A 22,713-nucleotide genomic window follows, 5' to 3' on the forward strand; every position below is an offset into this window, starting at 1 on the left:
AAATCCAAAGGGTTATTCCCCGAGATACCAAAAGAAACTCCTCTTGAAATCCATCTCTGAACTAAACCATGGAAGTCAATAAAAGGAATAGCATCTTCTATATATGCTATTATCAATAAAAAGTTACCTGAATATAACAAAATGTCTATAAAAAGAAAATGGGAAACAGACCTGGGCCATGTCTATGAAGAGGTAGAATGGCACCATTTATTGGAACAGGCACAGACAATGTTAATTTCTACAAAACACAGGCAAATGCAATTTAATATACTTCATAGGATATATTACACCCATTACAGGTTACGATAATAATTATTCCCCCAAATGCTGGAGATGTAAGGTGAGAGATGGTGATCTCCTGCACATGCTGTGGAATTGCCCAGTGATAGAAGAGTTTTGGAGACGGGCCATTGAAATAATCTCAAGGGTAATGGGGATCCAAATTGCATTGGACCCAAAACTATGGATTCTAGGTGACACAGGTTCTATCAATGTAAATTACCATAAGAAATATTTTATTTTACTTGCGAGTACTGCAGTGAAAAAATGTATTCTGCTACAATGGAAATCTGAAAATTCCCCAACATTGAGACACTGGATTAATGAGCTAGCGTCCTACTGCACACCTGAGAAGATATCGCATAGTGTAAAAGGGAAATATGGAACCTTTGAAAAAATCTGGGGCCCCTTCCTGTCAGTACTACAGTCTCTGGACCTAACAGATCATAGAGGTGTTAGCTGCAGTTTTATGCAGTTTTATCATGGGGGATGTTGATTCCTGTGCATGAGAGGTGTAAATATGGGTTGTCTGGATACACGAATGTGATGAGGTTGAGAGCCATACAGGGGTAAAGGGGTGGAGGGATGGTGGGAGGGGTTCACATGATGTGTTCTGTGTTGTCTGTTTTACTCACTTTTTTTTTTTTGAGTTCTTTGTTTGTTTGTTTGTTTTTAAAATTCTTTCTGTAATGATCAATGTTGGTATGTTATTATTATTATTATTATTATTATTATTATTATTATTATTATTATTATTATGCTTGTATTTTCTGTGTTTGGTTTTCGGATGTCTGAGGTTATCCTTGAAAGGCACAGATACAAGAGTGTGCACCTGGGAGTGCTTCTGTGGTCACAATGGCCTGTCATGTTGTGGTTATTTGTTGATACTTGCTCTGTCCCATAGTTGTAAGCTTTCTGTTTGTTTGTTTGTTTGCTTTGTTTGTTTGTTTCTTTTTGTTTGTTTTCCAATTTAAAAATGAAAAAATAAAGCTTATACATGTATCGGCAATATGTATTCAAAATACAAAATATGAGTAACTGTATTCCGTTACAGTTACCGTTTAAAAAGGTGGTATTCAGAATACAGTTACTTTGTTGAAATGAATGGATTACATGGCGGTCTTTTCTTGATTCATATGTTAGACTATGCTCTCTCTATTTTTGGTAATTCCACACCATGGAAACCCAAACAAAACATGCATTAAGAGGCTCTAAAGCCTGTGTCTCAACCTCGTCACCTCTCCTCGCGGCCCACATTAATGACGTGAAGACATATTTTAAAAAAATAATATTCAAAGAATTATTTAATGTGAAGGCAATAGGCAGTGTTACAGGCATTGCCCCAAAGAATGTAGCCTCATTGGCAGTGTAGTCCGTGCTGCAGGGAGAATGGACTGCCATACTCGTTATGTATCTGTGAGCAAGGGAGGGAGAAAAAGAAGAGTTAAAAAGTACGAGTCGTCACTGAGTAGAAACGGGAGCTGGAAGCAGGTAAATATAATAATAACCACTGTATGGAGAGTAGTCTTCAGTAATACTAATAAATCACACAGCAATAGTCAGTTCATGTAGTTGTAAAAAGCATGATAATATATTAAGTAGGGAGAAAAAGGAGAGTGGAAAAGTACGAGCTGTTACTGAGCCAAAACAGGAGCTGGAAGCATGTAAATATAATAATAACTACTGCAGGCAAAAAGAGTGCCTGACAAGCCCAGTTGTAAGTAAGCTATTAAGACTCGACTGTACACTGTGTTCGTGATTTCCTCCAAAAAAATAACTTCCGTTGGAGCAGCCTTTCAACGCCTCTCTCTGTCTATCGCTAGCAAAGTTGACCCAGACAACAAAGTAAAGCTAGTTTTCAGCTACGAGCCCGACACGAACCCGACGTATTAGCCAGAGGTCCCTTTACTACGGTTCGGATCCGCGGACCTGTTTTATATACGCGCAGAATAGTTTTCTATACGAGATCACTGCAAAAAGTGCAGCCTTACCTAATGTCCACCTACTGTTACTCATTTTATATTAAGATTTAAAAATCTAGTTGGTATTGGTATGGCGAGTAACCTTCAGTAATTGTAATAAATTGTAATAAATCACACAGCAATAGGACATTCATGTAGTTGTAAAAAGCATGATAATATATTAAATAATCCAAAGTATTCTGTTACGTTACTCTCACTGAGTAACGTAACAGAATATGTTAAGAATTTTGGGGCATGTAATCTGTAATCTGTAGTGGAATACATTTTAAAAGTAACCTTCCCAACACTGTGAAGATGTGAATCCAGGAGCAGTGGGTCAATGGCAGCATCACCATGAAGGATCAGTGTGAGAATACATCACCATCCACAAAGAAAACCAGTCGCAGCTTGTGGCTGCAGATAGCTGATTTGCTAATTAGCTTGGAGTTAACTCAGTAGTACATAGAATGCTAAACTGTCTACACCAGGGGTGTCAAACATATGGCCCGTCGGCCAAATTCGGCTCCTGAGATAATTTCATATGTCAGTTATTAAAGAATTTTCAGGCTTGCTGATATTCCATGCCAACAGGGCTGGGACTTTATTCTGATGGACACATCATGTGGCCAATCACATTAAGAGACAGAGTGGGATCATGCCACTATTTAAAGAAAGGGATGGGGACAAATGTTCAGAAGAAAGCAACTGTAGTGGTACGGGCCAGGTACACACAGACACAGGTTTAAAAGCAAGCGTGTCAGGACAAAGTGAAAACATAAAATGAGCAGCATCTAGCTGAATTTCAGTGATATTGGAGAAGGCAAAGCTGAGTGCAGAATTTATGAATTAGAAGCTGGATAAAGTGATACCCATTTTCCATTGTGAAGCACAAAAGGTTTCAAACTTGTCCAGGCCTTAAGGTCATGCCCGTTCTCTTCTTAGTGGTAGTAAATGCATAAAATTAAGACTAAGGAAAACACTGAATTAAAATTGCTTCCTTTAAAAACACCAAGATTACAGTCCAGTTTTGAATACTACATATATAAACTATATATAACAAAGTGCCTTTGAATGGCAGGGATGCAGAAATGTCTGTATTTAGCGCAGAGCCACAGCTCATGGTCTGAATGAGTGTCACACGCATAAATATCCATTTGAAGAAATTTATAATTTAAATTTCTAATTATGATCTTCAGCAACCAACACCGTGACAATGTACATATTGTTGGGTGTGAGAATATTTGTGTTGTGTGCTGTGGATTCAACTCTGCAAACTCATCACTATTTTCATCATCAAGTTTCAGCTTAGACAGCAACAAAACAGAAAGCAGTTCCCAGGCACTACGTCTTGTTTTAGAATCTTACAACATAAGAGTACTTTGCACATCAGAACACCTCCACATCTCCTCTTATTAAAGGATTACCTCATTATTAATTTGCTAATTCTGTCAGTTAATTAAAAAATGCTTGATCTCACCTGAGAGTTTCCAGTTTCCAGTGTGGATTCTTCAGTCCTTCAGACAGAATCTTCACGCCTGAATCCCGCAGGTTATTGTTACTCAGGTCCAGCTCTATCAGATTAAAGGACGGAGAGCTGAGACCTGAGGACAGAGCTTCACAACTTCTCTCTGACAGGTTACACAGACTCAGTCTGAAAAATAACATAAAAAAAATTAAAAAAATTACTTTTGATCAAGTGTAATACGATTATATAACATTTAGGAATATTCCATTCTCTTTTTGCCAGGAAAGTGAGCACTAACGAGCAACATGTGGAGACAATCAGAGAGAAAAGAGAGAAGTGAAGAGAGAACAGAGGAGTAAAAGAACACTGGATAGTTCAATGTGCTTTTGGTATCAACAAAATGTGTCACATCTCTTTATTTTGTAATCGTTTCAGAAGAGTTCATGATGACTTAGATAACAACTGAAGGCCAGGTCTAGATGGAACTTTGATTACAGTTACACCCAGAAAATTTTCAGGAATGCCGACATGTATTCAGTATTGAACAAAGTGAGTACTGATTATCACTTAATAGTTTTATAGATTTTTCAGATGCCAGCACTCATTACTGTGTTTTGGGGGGTTATTTTGTTAGTTGTTTTAGTTGATCTACCTGCTTTTTGTCAAAAAGGATATAAGTACAAATGTACTCACAGAGCTTTGTTGGAGGCTTTGACCACTGGCAGCAGCCTCAGAAGAGCCTCCTCTGAAGCAGAGTATTTCTTCAGGTCAAACACATCCAGATCTTTTTCTGATGACAGTAAGATGAAGACCAGAGCTGACCACTGAGCAGGAGACAGTTTATCTGTGGAGAGACTTCCTGATCTCAGGGACTGTTGGATCTCCTCCAATAGAGAACAATCATTCAGTTCATTCAGACAGTGGAACAGATTGATGCTTTTCTCTGCAGACAGATTCTCACTGAGCTTCTCCTTGATGTACTGGACTGTTTCCTGATTGGTCTGCGAGGTACTTCCTGTCTGTGTCAGCAGACCATGTAGGAGAGTCTGATTGGTCTGCAGTGAAAGACCCAGGAGGAAGCGGAGGAACAAGTCCAGGTGTCCATTTGGACTCTGGAAGGCCTTGTTCACAGCACTTTGGTAGAAGTGTGTCTCTGCAGATTCTCCTGTTTCAGACTTCTGGGAGGTTTTTTGTTGTTGTTCCAGCAGATTGTGTCCAGAGTTGATGAAGGTCAGATGGACATGAAGAGCAGCCAGAAACTCCTGAACACTCAGATGGATGAAGCAGAACACCTTGTCCTGGTACAGTCCTCTCTCCTCTTTAAAGATCTGTGTGAACACTCCTGAGTACACTGAGGCTGCTCTGATATCGATGCCACACTCTGTCAGGTCTGATTCATAGAAGATCAGGTTTCCTTTCTGCAGCTGATCAAAAGCCAGTTTTCCCAGAGACTCCATCATCTTCCTGCTCTCTGGACTCCAGTGTGGATCTGTCTCAGCTCCTCCATCATACTTGACGTTCTTCACTTTGGCCTGAACCACCAGGAAGTGGATGTACATCTCAGTCAGGGTCTTGGGCAGCTGTCCTCCCTCTCTGGTTTCCAGCGCATCCTCCAGAACTGTAGCAGTGATCCAGCAGAAGACTGGGATGTGGCACATGATGTGAAGGCTTCGTGATGTCTTGATGTGGGAGATGATCCTGCTGGTCTGCTCCTCATCTCTGAATCTCTTCCTGAAGTACTCGTCCTTCTGTGGGTCAGTGAACCCTCTGACCTCTGTCACCATGCTGACACAGTCAGGAGGGATCTGATTGGCTGCTGCAGGTCGTGTGGTTATCCAGAGGTGAGCAGAGGGAAGCAGTTTCCCCCTGATGAGGTTTATCAGCAGCACATCCACTGAGGTGGACTTTCTAGGGTCAGTTAGGATTGAAGTTTTGTGGAAGTCCAGAGGAAGTCGACACTCATCCAGACCATCAAAGATGAACACAACCTGGAAGTCTTCAAAGCTGCAGATTCCTGCTTCTTTGGTTTCAGTAAAGAAGTGATGAACAAGTTCCACCAAGCTGAACTTTTCCTCTTTCAGCACATTCAGCTCTCTGAAAGTGAATGGAAATATGAACTGGATGTCCTGGTTGGCTTTGTCTTCAGCCCAGTCCAGGCTGTATTTCTGTGTTAAGACTGTTTTCCCAATGCCAGCCACTCCCTTTGTCAGCACAGTTCTGATTGGTTCATCTCTTCCAGGTGAGGCTTTAAAGATGTCTTCTTGTCTGATTGTTGTTTCTGGTCTGTCTGGTTTCCTGGATGCTGTTTCAATCTGTCTGACCTCATGTTCATCATTGACCTCTGCAGTCCCTCCCTCTGTGATGTAGAGCTCTGTGTAGATCTGATTCAGAAGGGTTGGGTTTCCTGCTTTAGCGATCCCCTCAAACACACACTGGAACTTCTTCTTCAGAGCAGATTTAAGTTTAGGATGACAAACTGCAGCAGGAAGTTCTGAGTAAAAATAAATAAATAACTAAATAAATAAATAATAATAATAATAATAATAATAATAATAATAACAATACAACTTCAACACTGAGAAATGACTGAACACACTGGTGTCATGAGTGTCTCGTTTATACAGCAGCATAAATCTTTATAGAAATCCTCTTACGTCTCTGCAGACAGTCAGCCAGCTCCTCCTGCTTCATTCTCCTCAGGAAGTCCACTGTGATCTTCACAAATGCCTCTCTGCTGTGTCTCCTCTGCTCATCATCCTCCCTCTGAAACTTCAAGCACTGGGGCTTATTTGGATTCAGAGCCTTCTGGATCTTCTTCAGCTCATTCTTCACAAAAGTGATGATGTTGTCCTCCAGCAGCTGGAACAGAATACTTTATGAATGACCCACCACTCTGAACTTCAGTCTACACAACATCCACTTCTTTGCGATCAAGGGACATATCATCCACAATCTCTTCACTAATTATAAGTTTGACTTTATCTGATTAACTGAGACTTTGTCCACAACTCCATGATCCCAAAACGTTGATTTTGTTCATATGAATGCAGTGATTTCAGTGGGAGAAACATTTCACTGGTGTTCAGAGCTGAACTACCAACGGGTTGATGATCGAAGCCAGAAACTTGGAGATGTTTCAGGTGACTGAGTTGATCATACAGACAACTGGTCTTAAAGGTTCACTCTGTTTATGCATACAGATCAGTATTTAAGGTTTGACTCTCATCATCCACTGGGGCACAAACTGGGCGTCATCAGGACGCTACAACACAGAACAAACACCATCCCCACAGACACAGCAGACAGGGAGGCAGAAGAACTTCACATCAAGAAGGCCCTGAGTAAATGTGAACACTGGTTTGAGGGCGGAGTCAAGGAGGCCATTTATGTGAAAGGGGAAAGACCATCTCTGAATGGAGGAGGGGGCCTACGGGTACAGCTGTCACCATCTTACAATGGTGTGATTGCAGCCATTCCCCAGCTCTCTGTGAATGGGGCTCATGGTCTTTGATCAGTGATTGTTGATCAATGGTCCTGACAATATGCGTACCAATGATCAAGGAACTGACCGCCCAGCCCATTGTTCCTTCAGTGGGCTGGTTTCAGTCATTGTTCTGTTTATAAGGTTGGAAACCTGCAGTCAGCTGAGACTGAAGAAGTCACCTGATGATGATGAAACGTTTCTCCCACTGAAAACATCGAGATGAACAGAATCAACTTTTTTGGGATTTACGTACCTGGATGATTGAGCATCAAGACACAACTCTGTGACTTTTCTCAGATGAATAAATCCTCTCCTCTAGCTTTGTTTACATCTACCAGCCCTGTGGCGCTGCCCAGGGACAATAATCTATGTGAGAGGTGGAAAGTCATACAGGTGTCTGCTCCTGCCTTCAGTTATTTTTAATCTACTGTGTGTCAACTGGCTGAACCTACTCCAACTGTCTACCATTCCCCTAAACTCAACAATGACTTAGTGATCTATCCATTCTCTGACCAAACAAATCCTGCTGCAGGAGGTTAACATAGCAGCACACTCATGATCCCACTCACTGTGAACAACACATTTGGACCTGATTTGCTGCTCTGGTTTACACGTGAACTTCCACTGCTGCTGTCACCAACTTGAGAGGCTCTACAGAAAAACTGGACTTGTCCACAAAAAGATGTATAAAAATCATAAACTACATTACAAGGACAGCATTGCTCAATCAACTCTAATTACTATTGTCATGTTATTTCTTTTAATTAAGGTACAAACACTCAAACTTGCTGCTTTCAGTGAGAGAGAGAGAGAGAGAGATAGCCTTTATTTGTCAGTTGCAGGTCTTTTGCCCACAACCGAGATGACAGACCTTGCCGACCGTACATACAATACACAAACATCACATTGGGGAGACAGGTCAGGCTAGGTAGCCTCGAAATGTGTAACACAGAAGGATAATACAGGAATGCACAGATATCAACACACCATAGCACAATAAACACAGACAAGCAACATGGGAAAGAGTTCCAGTGTGTACATCTGATCTGGGACCGCTGCAATCTTCGACTGCGCCTCCAACTGACCCGATGTCCACATCAGAGGGGAGGTAAGCGTTGGAGGTGGCGTTGGATCCGGGGTAGGGAGGGTGATGCGTCAGTGAGTGCTTATCAGTATCAGTATATGTATGTGTGTGCGTGTCCATAGTTCAGCTGAGACAGTGTCCTTCGCCCTGCCAGGCTAAGTAAACAGTCTTCCAGCCAACCCAGGTGGCCTTGCATGGAATGGGAAGGAACAGACTCAACACAGTCGTTATCAGGGTGTTTTGTTCAGCTCCGGCCTTGTAGCTGGCGCCGAAGGGGTATCCGCATAAGTGATGTTATTTTTTACTTTAGTGCGAATAGCTCATATGAATTTCAAAGCAGTTCTACAGTCCAACACTGGTCTCTCAATCTCCCGTTGGAGAGCCGCGAGCTTTGCCATACTTGCGTTCTGTGATGTTGTCATTTCTTGTGCTCAAGGAGCCAATCTCTGAGAACTCACGGCAGTGTGCCTCCCCGAGATGTCATCCAATTTTGTGCCCAGAGATGTTATTCCGGGCTAGCCCTTCCGAGATGTATCCAGTCTGCAGTCAGAGATCTTATTCTGAGTATTCACAGCAGCCGTAGCCTCTCCAAGATCTTATCCGTGCTGACTCAATGAGCCCATTTTGAGAAACTCACGCCTCTCCCATCGTTCCAATCCCAGCGGGCAGCCTTGTGGGGGGTTTGAACAGCCGGTTCCGCTTTCTTAATTCTTCGATAAGCCAGGGCCAAGCCAGCTCCGATCAGCCAGAACCCTGTTACCATGGTTCCGAATAGGTAGATATCTTCAGCACTCAGGCTCACCCAAGCCCAAACTTCTCGTTGAGAAAGGGGTGTCAATTGCATTTAGGGACCAGTTGATCCAATCCATAATTCCTCTTTTAGGTTTTAGAGAACAGACTGTGAGAGAATGTTCCAGGGAAAATACAAAAAAAACCACGAGACTAGACGAGGACATAAGCAGGGAAGATAAGGGAGAGGAGAAAAAGTGCGTCCGCCTCCTCCGAGAGCCAAAGAAGAAGTCAAATGTCTGAATATGAGCTGGAAGTCAGCCGCTGAGAGTCCTCCCTCCTCTCTACTACTTTCACTATAAACATGCCCCTTTCATGCACCTGCAGAGGGCCACCAGCAGATGGAGCTTTTTAAATCATTTTCAGTCCTCGTACAGGAACATTCTTCAAGCTAAATCCAAGTGTATTAGACCAGAGTTAACTTGATAGATATGCGTGGGTGTGTAACTCTTAGAAGCTGTTTGGGCTGTTTTTATGGGGGCTGGGTCTTTGGAAAGTGAGCAAACCACAGTTTCAGTAACACACCCTGAACTGCACACTTTAACAACAACATGAGATTTTAACAGTAATGTAAAAATCCTGTGATTCATTGTTATTAAGCACAAACACATCTATGGCCCCGTTTCCATTAGTAGCTGCTCACATCGACTCACCACAGGTCGCCACGACTGAACTGGATCCACTGGTTTCCATTACAGTTGAGGACCACCTAATGTGGTCGTCTCAATACAGCCCAGTGTCAACTCACATCATTAGTAAATGCTAATGCTGCTAATTTCCATCATATTTGTCATTGACAAAGTTATTGAAGAAACAGTTATTCAGCTTCATTCCCACTGATATCAACTACAAACTGTTTCACTTTGGTTTTTGTTTAAAGCCTCGATGTTTCAAATGTTTCCCTGTGACCAATGTTCCCTCTAATGTTTCATGTGTCTGAGCGAACACACAAACTCCCTGAGCGGTCCCTTGGACCACTGTGAGCAACAGCCAGCTGGTCACGCCAGCATCGAATCCATCCAAGTTACATGGTTTATTAAAATAATCAAATTACAGCATTTATGTTAGACTACTTTTAATTAACTGCTTTAGCCCACTTACAATGAAAATTAAAAAAATCTTGTTATTGACCTGTGTAGTATGTTTTCAGTTCAGTTTTCAGTTTCAGTTTTCAGTTTTCAGTTTTATTTGTCATATGCAAGTTAGCACAGGGTCAACATTGCAATGAAATGTTTTTGACGAGCAGCAGTCACTCAGCAGCATGATACAGTAGGAGAAAATATAATAAAATATAATAAAATAAAATAATAAAAAAATAGAAAAATAGTAAGGAGCAAAATATTAGAGAGACATGGTAAAAGAGAAAAGATGACTAAATATATATGTATCTATAAATATAAATATATGTACACTAGTGATTAAATAAGAAAATCTTGAAAAAAAATATGACGGGAGGGCAGATGGGATATTGCACAGGAATGAGCAGCAGAAAATTACAGTATTGCACTTTTAAATATAAATATCAATAACAATATAGTGAAGTGACCAGTGCAGATTAAACAGAGTACTTGTGAAGCTGCAGGGTAGCTTCTGAGTGCTGTGTTGTGTGTGTTTAAGTGTTGTGGTTGAGGTGTCGTATGGCTTGGTGGTAAAAACTGTTTTTGAGAAAAAACTGTTTTATGTTAACACTATTGGAAGTAAAAAATAACTTGAACTTTTGAAATTTTGAAAACGCAACTTTATTTATATTTTTTATTTATTATTAAGCTCTGACTTGTATTATGAGTCTGTGGTCTGGGAGAGAGTCCTGTAACTCTGGATGCAAAATACAGTATATAATGACCAATGTTGGGCAATTAATTATATAGTTACTTCTTCAAAAAGGTAAAACACAGTTTTTTGCAGCTGTTTACCTAAAAATGCAGCCAGGGTGTTTTTTAAATAAACATTTCAAACTATTTACAGAACAATCAGCTGTTCTGCATCAAATCTGATGCCACACAAATTATTTGTACCACTCCAAAGAATAATTTCTGTCCACTATGAGATGAAGGAGAACAACAGCCTGATACCTGCAGGCCTGACAACAGGAGATGTATCATTGCTGTAACACCTGTAACATTCAGCAGTCGCCTCATTGTTCTGACACACACAACAAAACTATTGACTACACTACACACTAACTACACACTAACTACACACTAACTACACAAGATTTGCGCTAAACGTCGCAAATCTCTCACATCTCAAAACACCGCCGTCACTCCTAAAACTTCCTCCCATTTCTTAACAACTAAATGCCCTGTTTTGATTGGTCGACATGGTACTTTTTTCCTACCAATAGGGAAGGGTGGGGGGTGTTTTGGTTTTGTTTTTGCTCACAGGCTTTCGAGCATTTTCCTTATAAAAGGCAGTTGTTGTTTTTTTTTCAATATTTTATTTTAATTTTTTCAGCATAGAAAACCCCATCAACAAACAAATACAGCTCAGGCGCTGAGATGATAGGACAAGAAATAGCACAATAATAATAATCAATAGGGAAAGACAAAAGAAAAAAAGAAAGAAAACATTAAAATTATAAACTACCAGTATCCATAATGAATTAAATGTCATGAATATGTAATAAACAGGGAAATTGCAGTGCCATGGTACATGTTTATACAACGTGAGCTTTCTCAAGGTGAGTACAAAACGGAGTCCAGGATTTTGAGAAAACATTTGCTACAGGTGTTTGCAGGTATCGAACTTTTTCCAGTTGAATGACTGATAAGTCAGACACTTTGAGCCAGACATTGAAGGAGGGAGGAGCAGCGGACTTCCATTCCTTTAGAATAAGTCTTTTCACAATCATCATTCCGAGGTCGATTGGCACCTGGATTGGGTGAGATGGAGATCCCATAAGCTTTAGAGTACCAATCAAATATTTTGGACCAAAAATTGGTCAATGAGGGGCAATGCCAGAAAGCGTGAGCCAATGTGCTCTCTGATGTTTTACATCTGTCACATATGGGGGAAGTTGAAGGATAAATTTTGTGTAGCCAAACTTTGGAATAATGTAGCCGATGGACAATTTTAAATTGTATTAATTGATGTCTGCTGTTAACAGAGCAGGAATGAATCTTTGATAGGCATTTGTCCCACATTGATTCTGATATTTCTATGCCCAATTCCTCCCTCCAAGCGTCTCTTATCCTCGTAGTCTGCACTTCAACGCTGTCATCAAACAAATGTACAATTGTAGAAATCAAGTGTTTGGAGTAAGGAGGGCTTAGGAACACCTTAAAAAGGTTATGTTCATGTGGAACATCTTGGTAATTCTTCATATTGGATTGCATAAAATGCCTGACTTGTAGGTAACGGTAAAAATGTGAATGCGGTAAATCAAATTTTTGCTTAAGCTGATTAAATGATGCAAATTTTCCATCTATATAAAGATCTCTGAATTTGATTAAGCCCTACCCCTTCCAAACATAGTAGGATTTATCATCCCAAGGAGGCAAAAAGGCATGGTTATCACATATTGGTGCCTGCACAGAGGAGTTTGGTAGTTCAAAAAAACCTCTAACTTGGTTTAAAATCCACACAGATTGTTTCGGAACAAACCCCAGTTTCTTAAGACTCTCAGCCCTCCCTACTTTTGAGAAAAACAGGGCCTCTAGAGAGGAGTCCCTTACAATGCCAGCCTCCATTTTAACCCAAAGGGGGATGTTGAAATCACCAAGATCTGCGGATGTCTGTCGCCAGAAGGTCAAGGCTCTTAGATTTGCAGCCCAGTAATAATGTTTAAATATTGGTAAACTCAGACCTCCCTCCAATTTGGATTTTTGTAGATGTAGTTTTGAAATCCTAGGATTCTTGTTGTTCCATATGTAAGGAGTAATAATTGAGTCCAACTCCTTAAAGAAAGAGGAAGTGAGATAAATAGGACGATTTTGGCAAAGATACAGAAATCTAGGAAGACAGACCATTTTTATGGAATTTATACGATCGACCATAGATAGGGGAAGAATTTTCCATGACTCGATGTTATGCTTTAATGTTGATAAGAATTCAGCAAAGTTCAAGCTAAAAATTAATTTGGGATCTTTAGGAACAGTTAATCCAAGGTATGTGAGATGGTCGTTAACTATTTTGAATGGAACATTACAAAGAAAACTCGGCGAACCGGTTTTAGATAAAGGCATAAGTTCACTTTTAACCCAGTTAATTGTATATCCTGAAATTTTGCCAAATGAGGTGACCAGATAAAGAAGGGATGGTACAGAGTCTTCTGCATTGCGCAGGTATAATAGTACGTCGTCTGCGTACAAACTAATAACAGTTTCAACCCCTCCGACCAAGAGCCCTTGTATTTTTGGATGTGCTCTTATCTTAATCGCAAGGGGCTCTAATGCCAGAGCAAATAGAGCAGGGGACAGGGGGCAGCCCTGCTGAACAGAGCGCTGCAAAGGAAATGGCGCCGACCTCTCTCCATTTGTGAGAACTGAACAGATTGGATTTGCGTATACTAATTTTACCCAAGATATAAATATTTCACCAAACCCAAACTTCCGTAATGACTCGAACATATAAAACCACTCAACCTGATCAAAGGCTTTGTGTGCATCAAGAACTAAAATTGCTGCTCCTCCCGAACTACCATGGTCAGAATAGATGGTGTTGAGAAGACGCCTAACGTTGAAGAAAGAAAGTCTGCCAGGGATAAATCCTGTTTGAGCAGGGTGAATAATGGAGGTCAAGTACTTGTTCAGTCTAGTTGCTAAAATTTTGGTTATCACCTTTCGATCAAAATTTTGAAGAGCAATTGGCCTGAAGTTAGCAGGATCTGAGTCATCTCTGCCTTTCTTCAAGATTAACGAAATATTTGCTTCATACAGAGTTTGGGGTAGTACGCCCCTGTTTTTAGAATCACGCATCATCCTAAGCAAGAATGGAGCAAGACCATCACAAAATTTCTTATTAAATTCTATGCCAAAACCGTCAGGGCCCGAAGCCTTCCCAGATGCAAATGACTTAATAGCAGCTACCACTTCTTGCAATGTAAAGTCTGAATCAAGTTGATCTCTGGCAGCTTCATTTAGCCTAGGCAGACTGAGAGAATCAAAAAAGTCATTCAAGGCAGACAGTGTTGAATCAGAGACCTCTCCGTTGTCATTTGAGTCAAGAAAGTCCTTGAGTTTGGGTGTAATATATTTAATAAACTTTTCGTCACTGAGAAGGGTTGGATTGAAATGCCAGGAATAGTTCACTTTAGGCAAACTAAGACTCAGTGATATAGATGTGGTGATCAGAAATCAAAATATTATGATATCTGGAATTTGAAATTTGAGAAATAAGGCTTGAACTGACCAAAAAATTATCAATTCTGTAGGATTTGTGGACGCCAGAGTAAAAGGAGTAATCTTTATCAGTGGGATGTTGAAGTCTCCAAATGTCCACTAAATTTCTAGCTTTAGAAAGATTATTCAGAAGCCGCACAGAGGCAATCTCTGGGGGAGGGTGAGTTGACAGCCGATCAAGGTAAGGGTCTAAATAGCAGTTCCAATCTCCTGCTATTACTATATTTGAGTCAGTATCATCAGGTAGCAAGTCAAACACCTTTCTGAAAAACATAGGCTCATCTGTATTTGGACCGTAAATATTTAGTAGGGTTAATGGGAGAGAAGCTATCATCCCTGAAACCATTATGTATCGTCCCTGAGGATCGTTGATTACAGATTGTAGTTGGAATGGGACATTTTTCTTAAATAGTATAGCTACCCCCCTGGCATGTGATGTAAAGGGTGACTGATATATTTGAGATATCCAGTTACATTTTAAAACATGCCGCATTGTAGATTTTATGTGGGTTTCTTGCAGAAAAATTACATCTGCCCATAGAGATTTCAAATGTTTAAATACTTTACCCCTTTTAACAACTGAACCAAGCCCTCTAACATTCCATGATACAAGCTGCAAATCCCTGTTTCCCATTTGTATACTAGCCTGTGACCTAGCCATTATAGTGGGGAAAAATGAAAAAAAGAAAAATGATAAGGAGTGACATTGTTCATACAAAATGACAGAAAGTCGTAAACTGGCAGTAATGAAACTAGTGCACCTGAGCTGTAGAACAAGAACAAATCAAAACATAACCCACCCTCTCCACCAAAAACGCGTCCCCCGGAACCTGACGCATAACGTCCCCTCTTCACTTCGAAGGGAGCTGCCGGGCAAATGGCAAGATATCTTCACACCCACCACTCAGAATAAAAACATAAAAGTGCTGTGAATTACCACCACCATGAAATAGAAAAAGCAAACATCATTCACTGAGAACATGTTACACCAGTAAGGATGTCTCATCTAAAGTTGTTGGTATAATGTTGTACTTGAAAGTCCAAAGCCAGTTCTCAGCATGGTGTCTTTTAAAGTTAGAAGTCTTAATATTGCTCAGGCATTCCTGCAGTCAGAACCACTACAGTTACCTTACACTGAGACCTTAATTTCTCATAGTCGACCCGCGTCCTTTAATGCAGCGTGCCGCCTCATCTGCGTCGTTGAAGATTGACGGTGCTTGTCCGTCACGCCAGTATACATAGAGCCTTGCCGGGTAACGTAGTGTGTGCTAGATTCCATCACTGCGCAGGGTTTGCATCACACCATTAAAAGCGCGACGCTGGTACACTTCGTTGGTGTAGTCCGGAAATATCATCACCTTGTTTCCTTTATACTCGCAGCCTTTTTGCATCCTGCAGCGACGCAGGATCAGCTCCTTCTCCTGAAAATGATGAATGCGGGCCAGGATAGTGCGTGGTTTAGCACCAGCAGTTGGTTTCGCTTGTAGTGCGCGGTGTGCACGATCAACTTTTATCGGATGTGGAAAGTGCTCCTTTCCCAGCAACTCCGGGATAAGCCTAGAAACAAAGTCAGTGGGCATACCCTTTTCCTCATCCTCAGGTATGCCGACAATTTTGATATTGTGTCTGCGAGAGCGGGCCTCTAAGTCCTGGAGTTTGATTTTGAGTTGGTTGGCGTGCTGAGTTAGGTCCGAACATTTGGCTTCTAGCGCTTCTACGCGCTCGTCCAAGGCACACGTCGCTTGTTCTTGACTTTCCATGCGGTTTTTCATCTCTTTCTGCTCTGAAAGGAGCGACTGAAATCTAGCCTCAAAAATATGAAACCGCTCATCAATCTTCCCCATTATAGACGTGGCCATTTCCCGACACATCTCCTTGCATAGGGTGTAGGTTCTGTCTTCGTGGGGGCCAGCCTCTGGTTCAGTAGGGCTACTGGTGCTAGCATTAGCCCTGCTAGCGGTGTTGCTAACATAGCCCTCGATGGTTTTATTCTTGCTCGGAGGGTTCGTTTTCGGTCTCATTGCGCAAAAATGGACAGCGTAGATCAGCCTGGAAACATTCACCCGCAGAAAATATCCGCCTGTGTAAGAATTTATGGTGGTGTTCAGTAAAAATCCGAGTTTTGGTGGAGAGCTCCGAAAAGCACGTCTACATCCTACCGCTGCTCACTAGCGCCCCCCCTAAAAGGCAGTTTTTACCATTTCTTCCCGCAGTAAATATAAACAACAATATTGTTCAGGAAGAAAACCAAACAACCAAACCAACTCCAATGGTTGTACACATTGTCATTAACGTGGCTTCACTCCACATCAGCCACGCCGCTTTGCTTGCTAAAACACCGGTGTCGGCACACAAGGACGCTGTCATAGCCTGTCAACCACGTTGATTAGCTGCGTATTTACGAATGTGAATCGCATTATTGGCTGGACTATGGGATAAGGTGGCATCGTTCTAATCCCATACAGGAGCAGCCAGTCACTTGCTGACTAACATTGCAAAACAGAATTGTTAACCTATTTACTTTAATTTCAATTCAGGTGGATTTTTTTGTGCGCAACGCAGATTTTCTGTGCACAGAGACCGTGCCAGCAGTGCGCAATTGCGCACGCGTGCAGCTTAGAGGGAACATTCCCTGTGATCACATTTGCACCGTCTAATTTCAAAGTTTGTTTCTTTTCGTCATTTAGTCCACAGAGTCCTTGGTGTTCTGAAAGGGACCTATAAATAAATGTATTATTATTAATATTGATAATAAAAGTAGTTGTTGTACATGTACAGACCATAAATATGGAGTCCAGCTGTGTTTGATGCTGCTGGGCAGAGTGACCACTGGGAACCTCTGAGCTCTGCTGGTCCACTCTGTGGAGGAACCATGGACACACACACACACATGAAGCCTCATTCATTATTAAAATGTGAATTTAGCCTCTAAAAGCTGTGTTCAATCAGTTTTGCTGCTTCCCTGTGTCTGACCTCACGTATGTGCTTCTGAAAGACCGTTAAAAATTCCCATAAACACGTTTAAACCTAAAGAACAGTTTAAGCTGTTATATGTAGAACTCTTGGCTGACATCATATTAAATGTTGTGGATTCAGAATATGATGTCACTAGAGTTTACATGTGCGTGAAGGCAGACGAGTCAGTACTTTTGGTAATACAGTGTAAAGTTGCACTGAATTTATTGATTGATTTCCATGAACACCACTGTGGTTCAGTGTTGTCCTGATGGAGTCTCATTAACAGCAGCCAGTATGATCCAGGCTTTAGCTGCTGGGTCTCTTTGTGACCTCTCAGACTGTTTAACAGATCAGACACAAAGAGAATCAGAGCAGCTCTGTTCTTTAAAGACAAACATGAACCCACTCAGGTCACACTTTCCCCACAGATATGAGCATCACTGTCCTCAAACAGCAAATGACCAAGTCTAACATTTGGATCTTTTCTCTTTCATCGTTTTCTTTTTAATGAATCTTTGTAACAATCTGAGGATGTTTCAGGTCATATTTATCCAGGAAACACAAACATGTAAAGGAGTCATCACAGCTCTCTGACCTCGTTGGTCCAGGTTCAGCACATAAGTCTGGAGGGTCACCTTTGGACCAGTCACTCCTCACAGATGGACAGCTGGACCCTGCTGACTGTGACCTCTGACCTCTGCAGACACAAACATGATGAAAGTGATTGAAGCAGCTGTGATCACACAGACTGCAGATAATGCAGCTGTTTCCTGTCAGTAACAGTCCTTTTAGATTAGAGTTCAGCTTTTTTCAGGAAAACTGGACAAAACTGAAATTTATTTATTTTTTTTGCCTGTCCCGTTTGGTTCTTTTGCCATCAGAATTATTGTCTAAAGGCGAAGAAAGATGCCCAACGGATTTACTTTACCAAATGGTCCATTTGATTCACCTTTTATTGTTTATTTTATTTTCACTTGCTGAATACGGGACAGACGTGACTGGGGGAAAGAAGGGGAGAAAGAAAGAGGGAAAGAAAAACAGCTGAGAAGAGGGATGGGGGAGAAGGACAAAAAACAAAAACCAACAGAATAAGCAGACAAAAAAAAATAATACATATATCGATCACCTGGATCACCTGTTGAGAAAGAAAAAAGAAAACAAGCAGAAGAAAATGAGAGTAATAGAATAAACAACATCACAATGATATATGGGAATATAACAGTAAATACTAAATATTAAACATTATTGTGCAGCACGTAAGATTGACAGCACACAGTGTGCTTTGAGGTAGGAGCCAAAAAGGGTGTCATTTGTGTGTGTGAGCACCCGTGTGTACACCTGTGAGCATGGACATGCTTGTTTTTTAAAATATAAAAATAATATAATATAAAATACTTTTTTCTCACATGTCCATCACTCCTACTCTCGTCTGGATTATTTTTTGGTCAGCAGCTCACTGCTGAGTGACATTTCAGACACTGAGATTCACCCTATAGCTGTCAGCGATCATGCTCCTGCATCTTTAACACTAATGCACAAGAATAATACTACGGCAAGTAAAAACTGGAGATTTAATACATCACTGCTTAAAGATGAAGACTTTATTAAATATTTTAAAAAAGAGTGGACTTCATATTTAGACTATAATGACACTCCCGGAACATCAGCTTCTGTTTTATGGGAAGCAGGGAAAGCTGTGATGAGAGGTAAAATAATTTCTTTCTCATCACATAAAAAGAAAAAAGAAAACAAAAATATTCAGGAATTAGAAAAAACCATCAAATCACTAGAAGAAGCCTACGCGTCCCACCAAGATCAGGAAACATTGAACAAAATACGCAAAACAAAACTAGAATTAAATGAGATAATTGATAAAAAAAACAAAATTCTTAGTACAAAGACTACGCTTACAAAATTATGAACATAGTAAAAAATCCGGTCAATTTCTAGCAAACCAGCTAAAAATAAATAAAGAAAAAACAACTATATGTGCTGTTCAAGATTCATCTGGGAACACAGTATATGAACCGAAACAAATAAACAACATTTTCAGGGATTTCTATAAAACGTTGTATTCACCACAAATAAACCATCTAAAAAGGAAATTGATCAGTTTTTGGACAACATAACTCTCCCGAAATTATTAGACACTCAAGCAATGGCACTGGATTCGCCACTGACATCAGGTGAACTCCAGGAAGCCCTGATAAGTATGCCCAATAATAAGGCTCCAGGTCCAGACGGCTTTCCTGCAGAATTCTACAAAGAATTCTTGACGATTCTAGCACCAGTTTTCTACAGAACGTTGTTGGAAATCAAAGAAAAGGGCAGACTTCCATCAAATATGAATTCTGCAAACATTAATCTCCTGCTAAAACCAGGCAAAGACCCTGTATATCCCTCAAGCTATCGTCCCTTATAAATGTAGACCTCAAAATAATCTGCAAAGCTCTCTCGAAGAGACTAGAGAAAATAACCCCCCTCTTAATTCATCCTGACCAAACTGGTTTCATAAAAGGTAGGCACTCATCAACAAATACACGTAGATTACTTAATTTGATAGACTACTCATACAGTAAAAACCTTGAAACTACAATATTTTCTTTAGATGCAGAAAAAGTGTTTGACAGAGTTAACTGGAAATTTCTATTTGCAATTTTACACAAATTTGGTTTTGGATCCTCTTTCATAAACTGGTTAAAAATATTATATAATTCCCCAACAGCTTGTGTCAGAACAAATGACCAGACATCCTCCAGCTTCTGTCTCCTGAGGGGCACCAGGCAGGGATGCCCACTCTCCCCTTCACGGTTTGTAATTTTTATTGAACGACTAGCAGCAGCAATTAGACAGAATTCAGCAATTAATGGCATAAAATGCAAGAACGTGGAACATAAAATCAGCCTTTATGGGGATGATGTGTTACTCTTTCTCCAAAATTCACAAACCAATATCTCTGGGGTGATTGAATTGATAAACTCTTTTGCAAGAATATCAGATTACTCAATTAACTGGTCAAAATCTACAGTCCTTCCGATTAATTGCTCCTTCCATAATTCCTCTTCTACTCCACTGCAATCGGGAAATATAAAATATTTAGGTATTAATGTTTCTCCCAAGCTTGCAGCTCTAACTAAATTAAACCATATCCCACTTTTAAAGAAGGTAGAAGGCGATCTGGCTAGGTGGAAATGTCTACCCATATCACTCATGGGAAGGGTTGCCGCTATAAAAATGATGGTCTTACCAAAAATAAATTATTTATTCTCAATGATCCCAACTAAACCGCCGCAAGATTGGTTCAGATCTCTAGATTCATACATGTCCAAATTCCTTTGGAAAAATAAGCCCCCACGTATAAGCTTAAAAACACTACAAAAGACCAAGGATAAAGGAGGATTAGAACTACCTAACTTTCAGCACTACTTCTTAGCCAACAGGCTTCAGTTTATCTCAGGATGGCTAAAACATACCCTCTTAGATGAACCTTGGCTAGATGTAGAACAAGCACTTTGCAATAATCTAGAGATTTCAGATCTACCATTTATCAGCTCAAACATCCAACAACATGAATGCTTCAAAAGCGTCAACATCAGCTCTTCTCTGACAGCATGGTGGGAGTTTCTAAAATTGAGGGAGTCTTCATTAATCCCATGCAAACGTACACCTATCTGAAACAACCCTGACATATTACAAAACAATAATATGATAAACTTTTCAGATTGGAGTGGTAAAGGAATCAAATACTTAGAACATATACTAGAAGGAACAGAATTTATTTCATTTGACAGACTAGTTACACAATATGGGATCAACAAGAAAAGATTTTTAGAATATCAAGAAATTAAATCCATAATAAAAAAGAAATTTAAACCGGGTCAGGTTGAACTACAAACACCACCAAGTGTGGTTCAATTTCTTACTCTTAAAACCCCCAAATTACTTTCCAAAATATACAGAATGCTTTCTAAAACAGATGAATCAATATCACTTCCTATTGCAAAATGGGAAGCGGATTTATCAGTTAACTTAGACCAAAACTTCTGGTCTCAGACTTGCTTAAAAACCTTTCATTCAATTCAATTCAATTCAATTTTATTTATATAGCGCCAAATCACAACAAAAGTCACCTCAAGGCGCTTCATAGATACAGAGAAAAACCCAACAATCATATGACCCCCTATGAGCAAGCACTTTGGCGACAGTGGGAAGGAAAAACTCCCTTTTAACAGGAAGAAACCTCCGGCAGAACCAGGCTCAGGGAGGGGCGGCCATCTGCTGCGACCGGTTGGGGTGAGAGAAGGAAGACAGGATAAAAGACATGCTGTGGAAGAGAGACAGAGGTTAATAACAGATATGATTCAATGCAGAGAGGTCTATTAATACATAGTGAGTGAGAAAGGTGACTGGAAAGGAAAAACTCAATGCATCTTGGGAATCCCCCGGCAGCCTACGTCTATTGCAACATAACTAAGGGAGGATTCAGGGTCACCTGGTCCAGCCCTAACTATATGCTTTAGCAAAAAGGAAAGTTTTAAGCCTAATCTTAAAAGTAGAGATAGTTTCTGTCTCCCGAATCCAAACTGGAAGCTGGTTCCACAGAAGAGGGGCCTGAAAACTGAAGGCTCTGCCTCCCATTCTACTTTTAAATACTCTAGGAACAACAAGTAGGCCTGCAGAGCGAGAGCGAAGTGCTCTAATACGGTGATATGGTACTACAAGGTCATTAAGATAAGATGGGGCCTGATTATTTAAGACCTTGTATGTGAGGAGCAGGATTTTGAATTCAATTCTGGACTTAACAGGAAGCCAATGAAGGGAAGCCAAAACAGGAGAAATATGCTCTCTCTTTCTAGTCCCTGTCAGGACTCTTGCTGCAGCATTTTGGATCAGCTGAAGGCTTTTCAGTGAGTTTTTTGGACATCCTGATAATAATGAATTACAGTAGTCCAGCCTGGAAGTAATAAATGCATGAACTAGTTTTTCAGCGTCACTCTGAGACAGGATATTTCTAATTTTAGAGATGTTGCGCAAATGGAAGAAAGCAGTCTTACATATTTGTTTAATATGTGCGTTGAAGGACATGTCCTGGTCAAAAATGACTCCAAGGTTCCTCACAGCGTTACTGGAGGCCAAGGTAATGCCATCCAGAGTATCAATCTGCTTTGATACCATATTTCTAAGATTTTCAGGGCCGAGTACAATAACCTCAGTTTTATCTGAATTAAGAAGCAGAAAGTTAGCGGCCATCCAGGTCTTTATGTCTTTAAGACATTCCTGCAGTTTAACTAATTGGTGTGTGTTATCTGGCTTCATGGACAGATAGAGCTGGGTGTCATCTGCATAGCAGTGAA

The 22,713-nt window shown here is 40.5% G+C and overlaps 1 protein-coding gene across 1 annotated transcript in view; it reads right to left on the reverse strand.

Annotated features, from left to right (window-relative positions):
- Positions 1-22,713, reverse strand: part of LOC146389342 (NLR family CARD domain-containing protein 3-like) — a 55,483-nt gene that overhangs the window by 21,701 nt on the left and 11,069 nt on the right. Inside the window, exons 3-7 of the mRNA XM_084927171.1 lie at positions 17,955-18,056; positions 17,182-17,260; positions 6,360-6,564; positions 4,399-6,196; positions 3,718-3,891 (exon numbers count right to left, since the gene is read on the reverse strand). Of these exons, the coding sequence (XP_084783297.1) occupies positions 3,718-3,891; positions 4,399-6,196; positions 6,360-6,564; positions 17,182-17,260; positions 17,955-18,056 (2,358 nt within the window). The remainder of the gene's footprint in view (positions 1-3,717; positions 3,892-4,398; positions 6,197-6,359; positions 6,565-17,181; positions 17,261-17,954; positions 18,057-22,713) is intronic.

Source organism: Perissodus microlepis, chromosome 4 (assembly GCF_051167445.1).
Source record: "Perissodus microlepis isolate ML-2025 ecotype Zambia chromosome 4, ASM5116744v1, whole genome shotgun sequence".
Lineage (NCBI taxonomy): Eukaryota > Metazoa > Chordata > Actinopteri > Cichliformes > Cichlidae > Perissodus > Perissodus microlepis.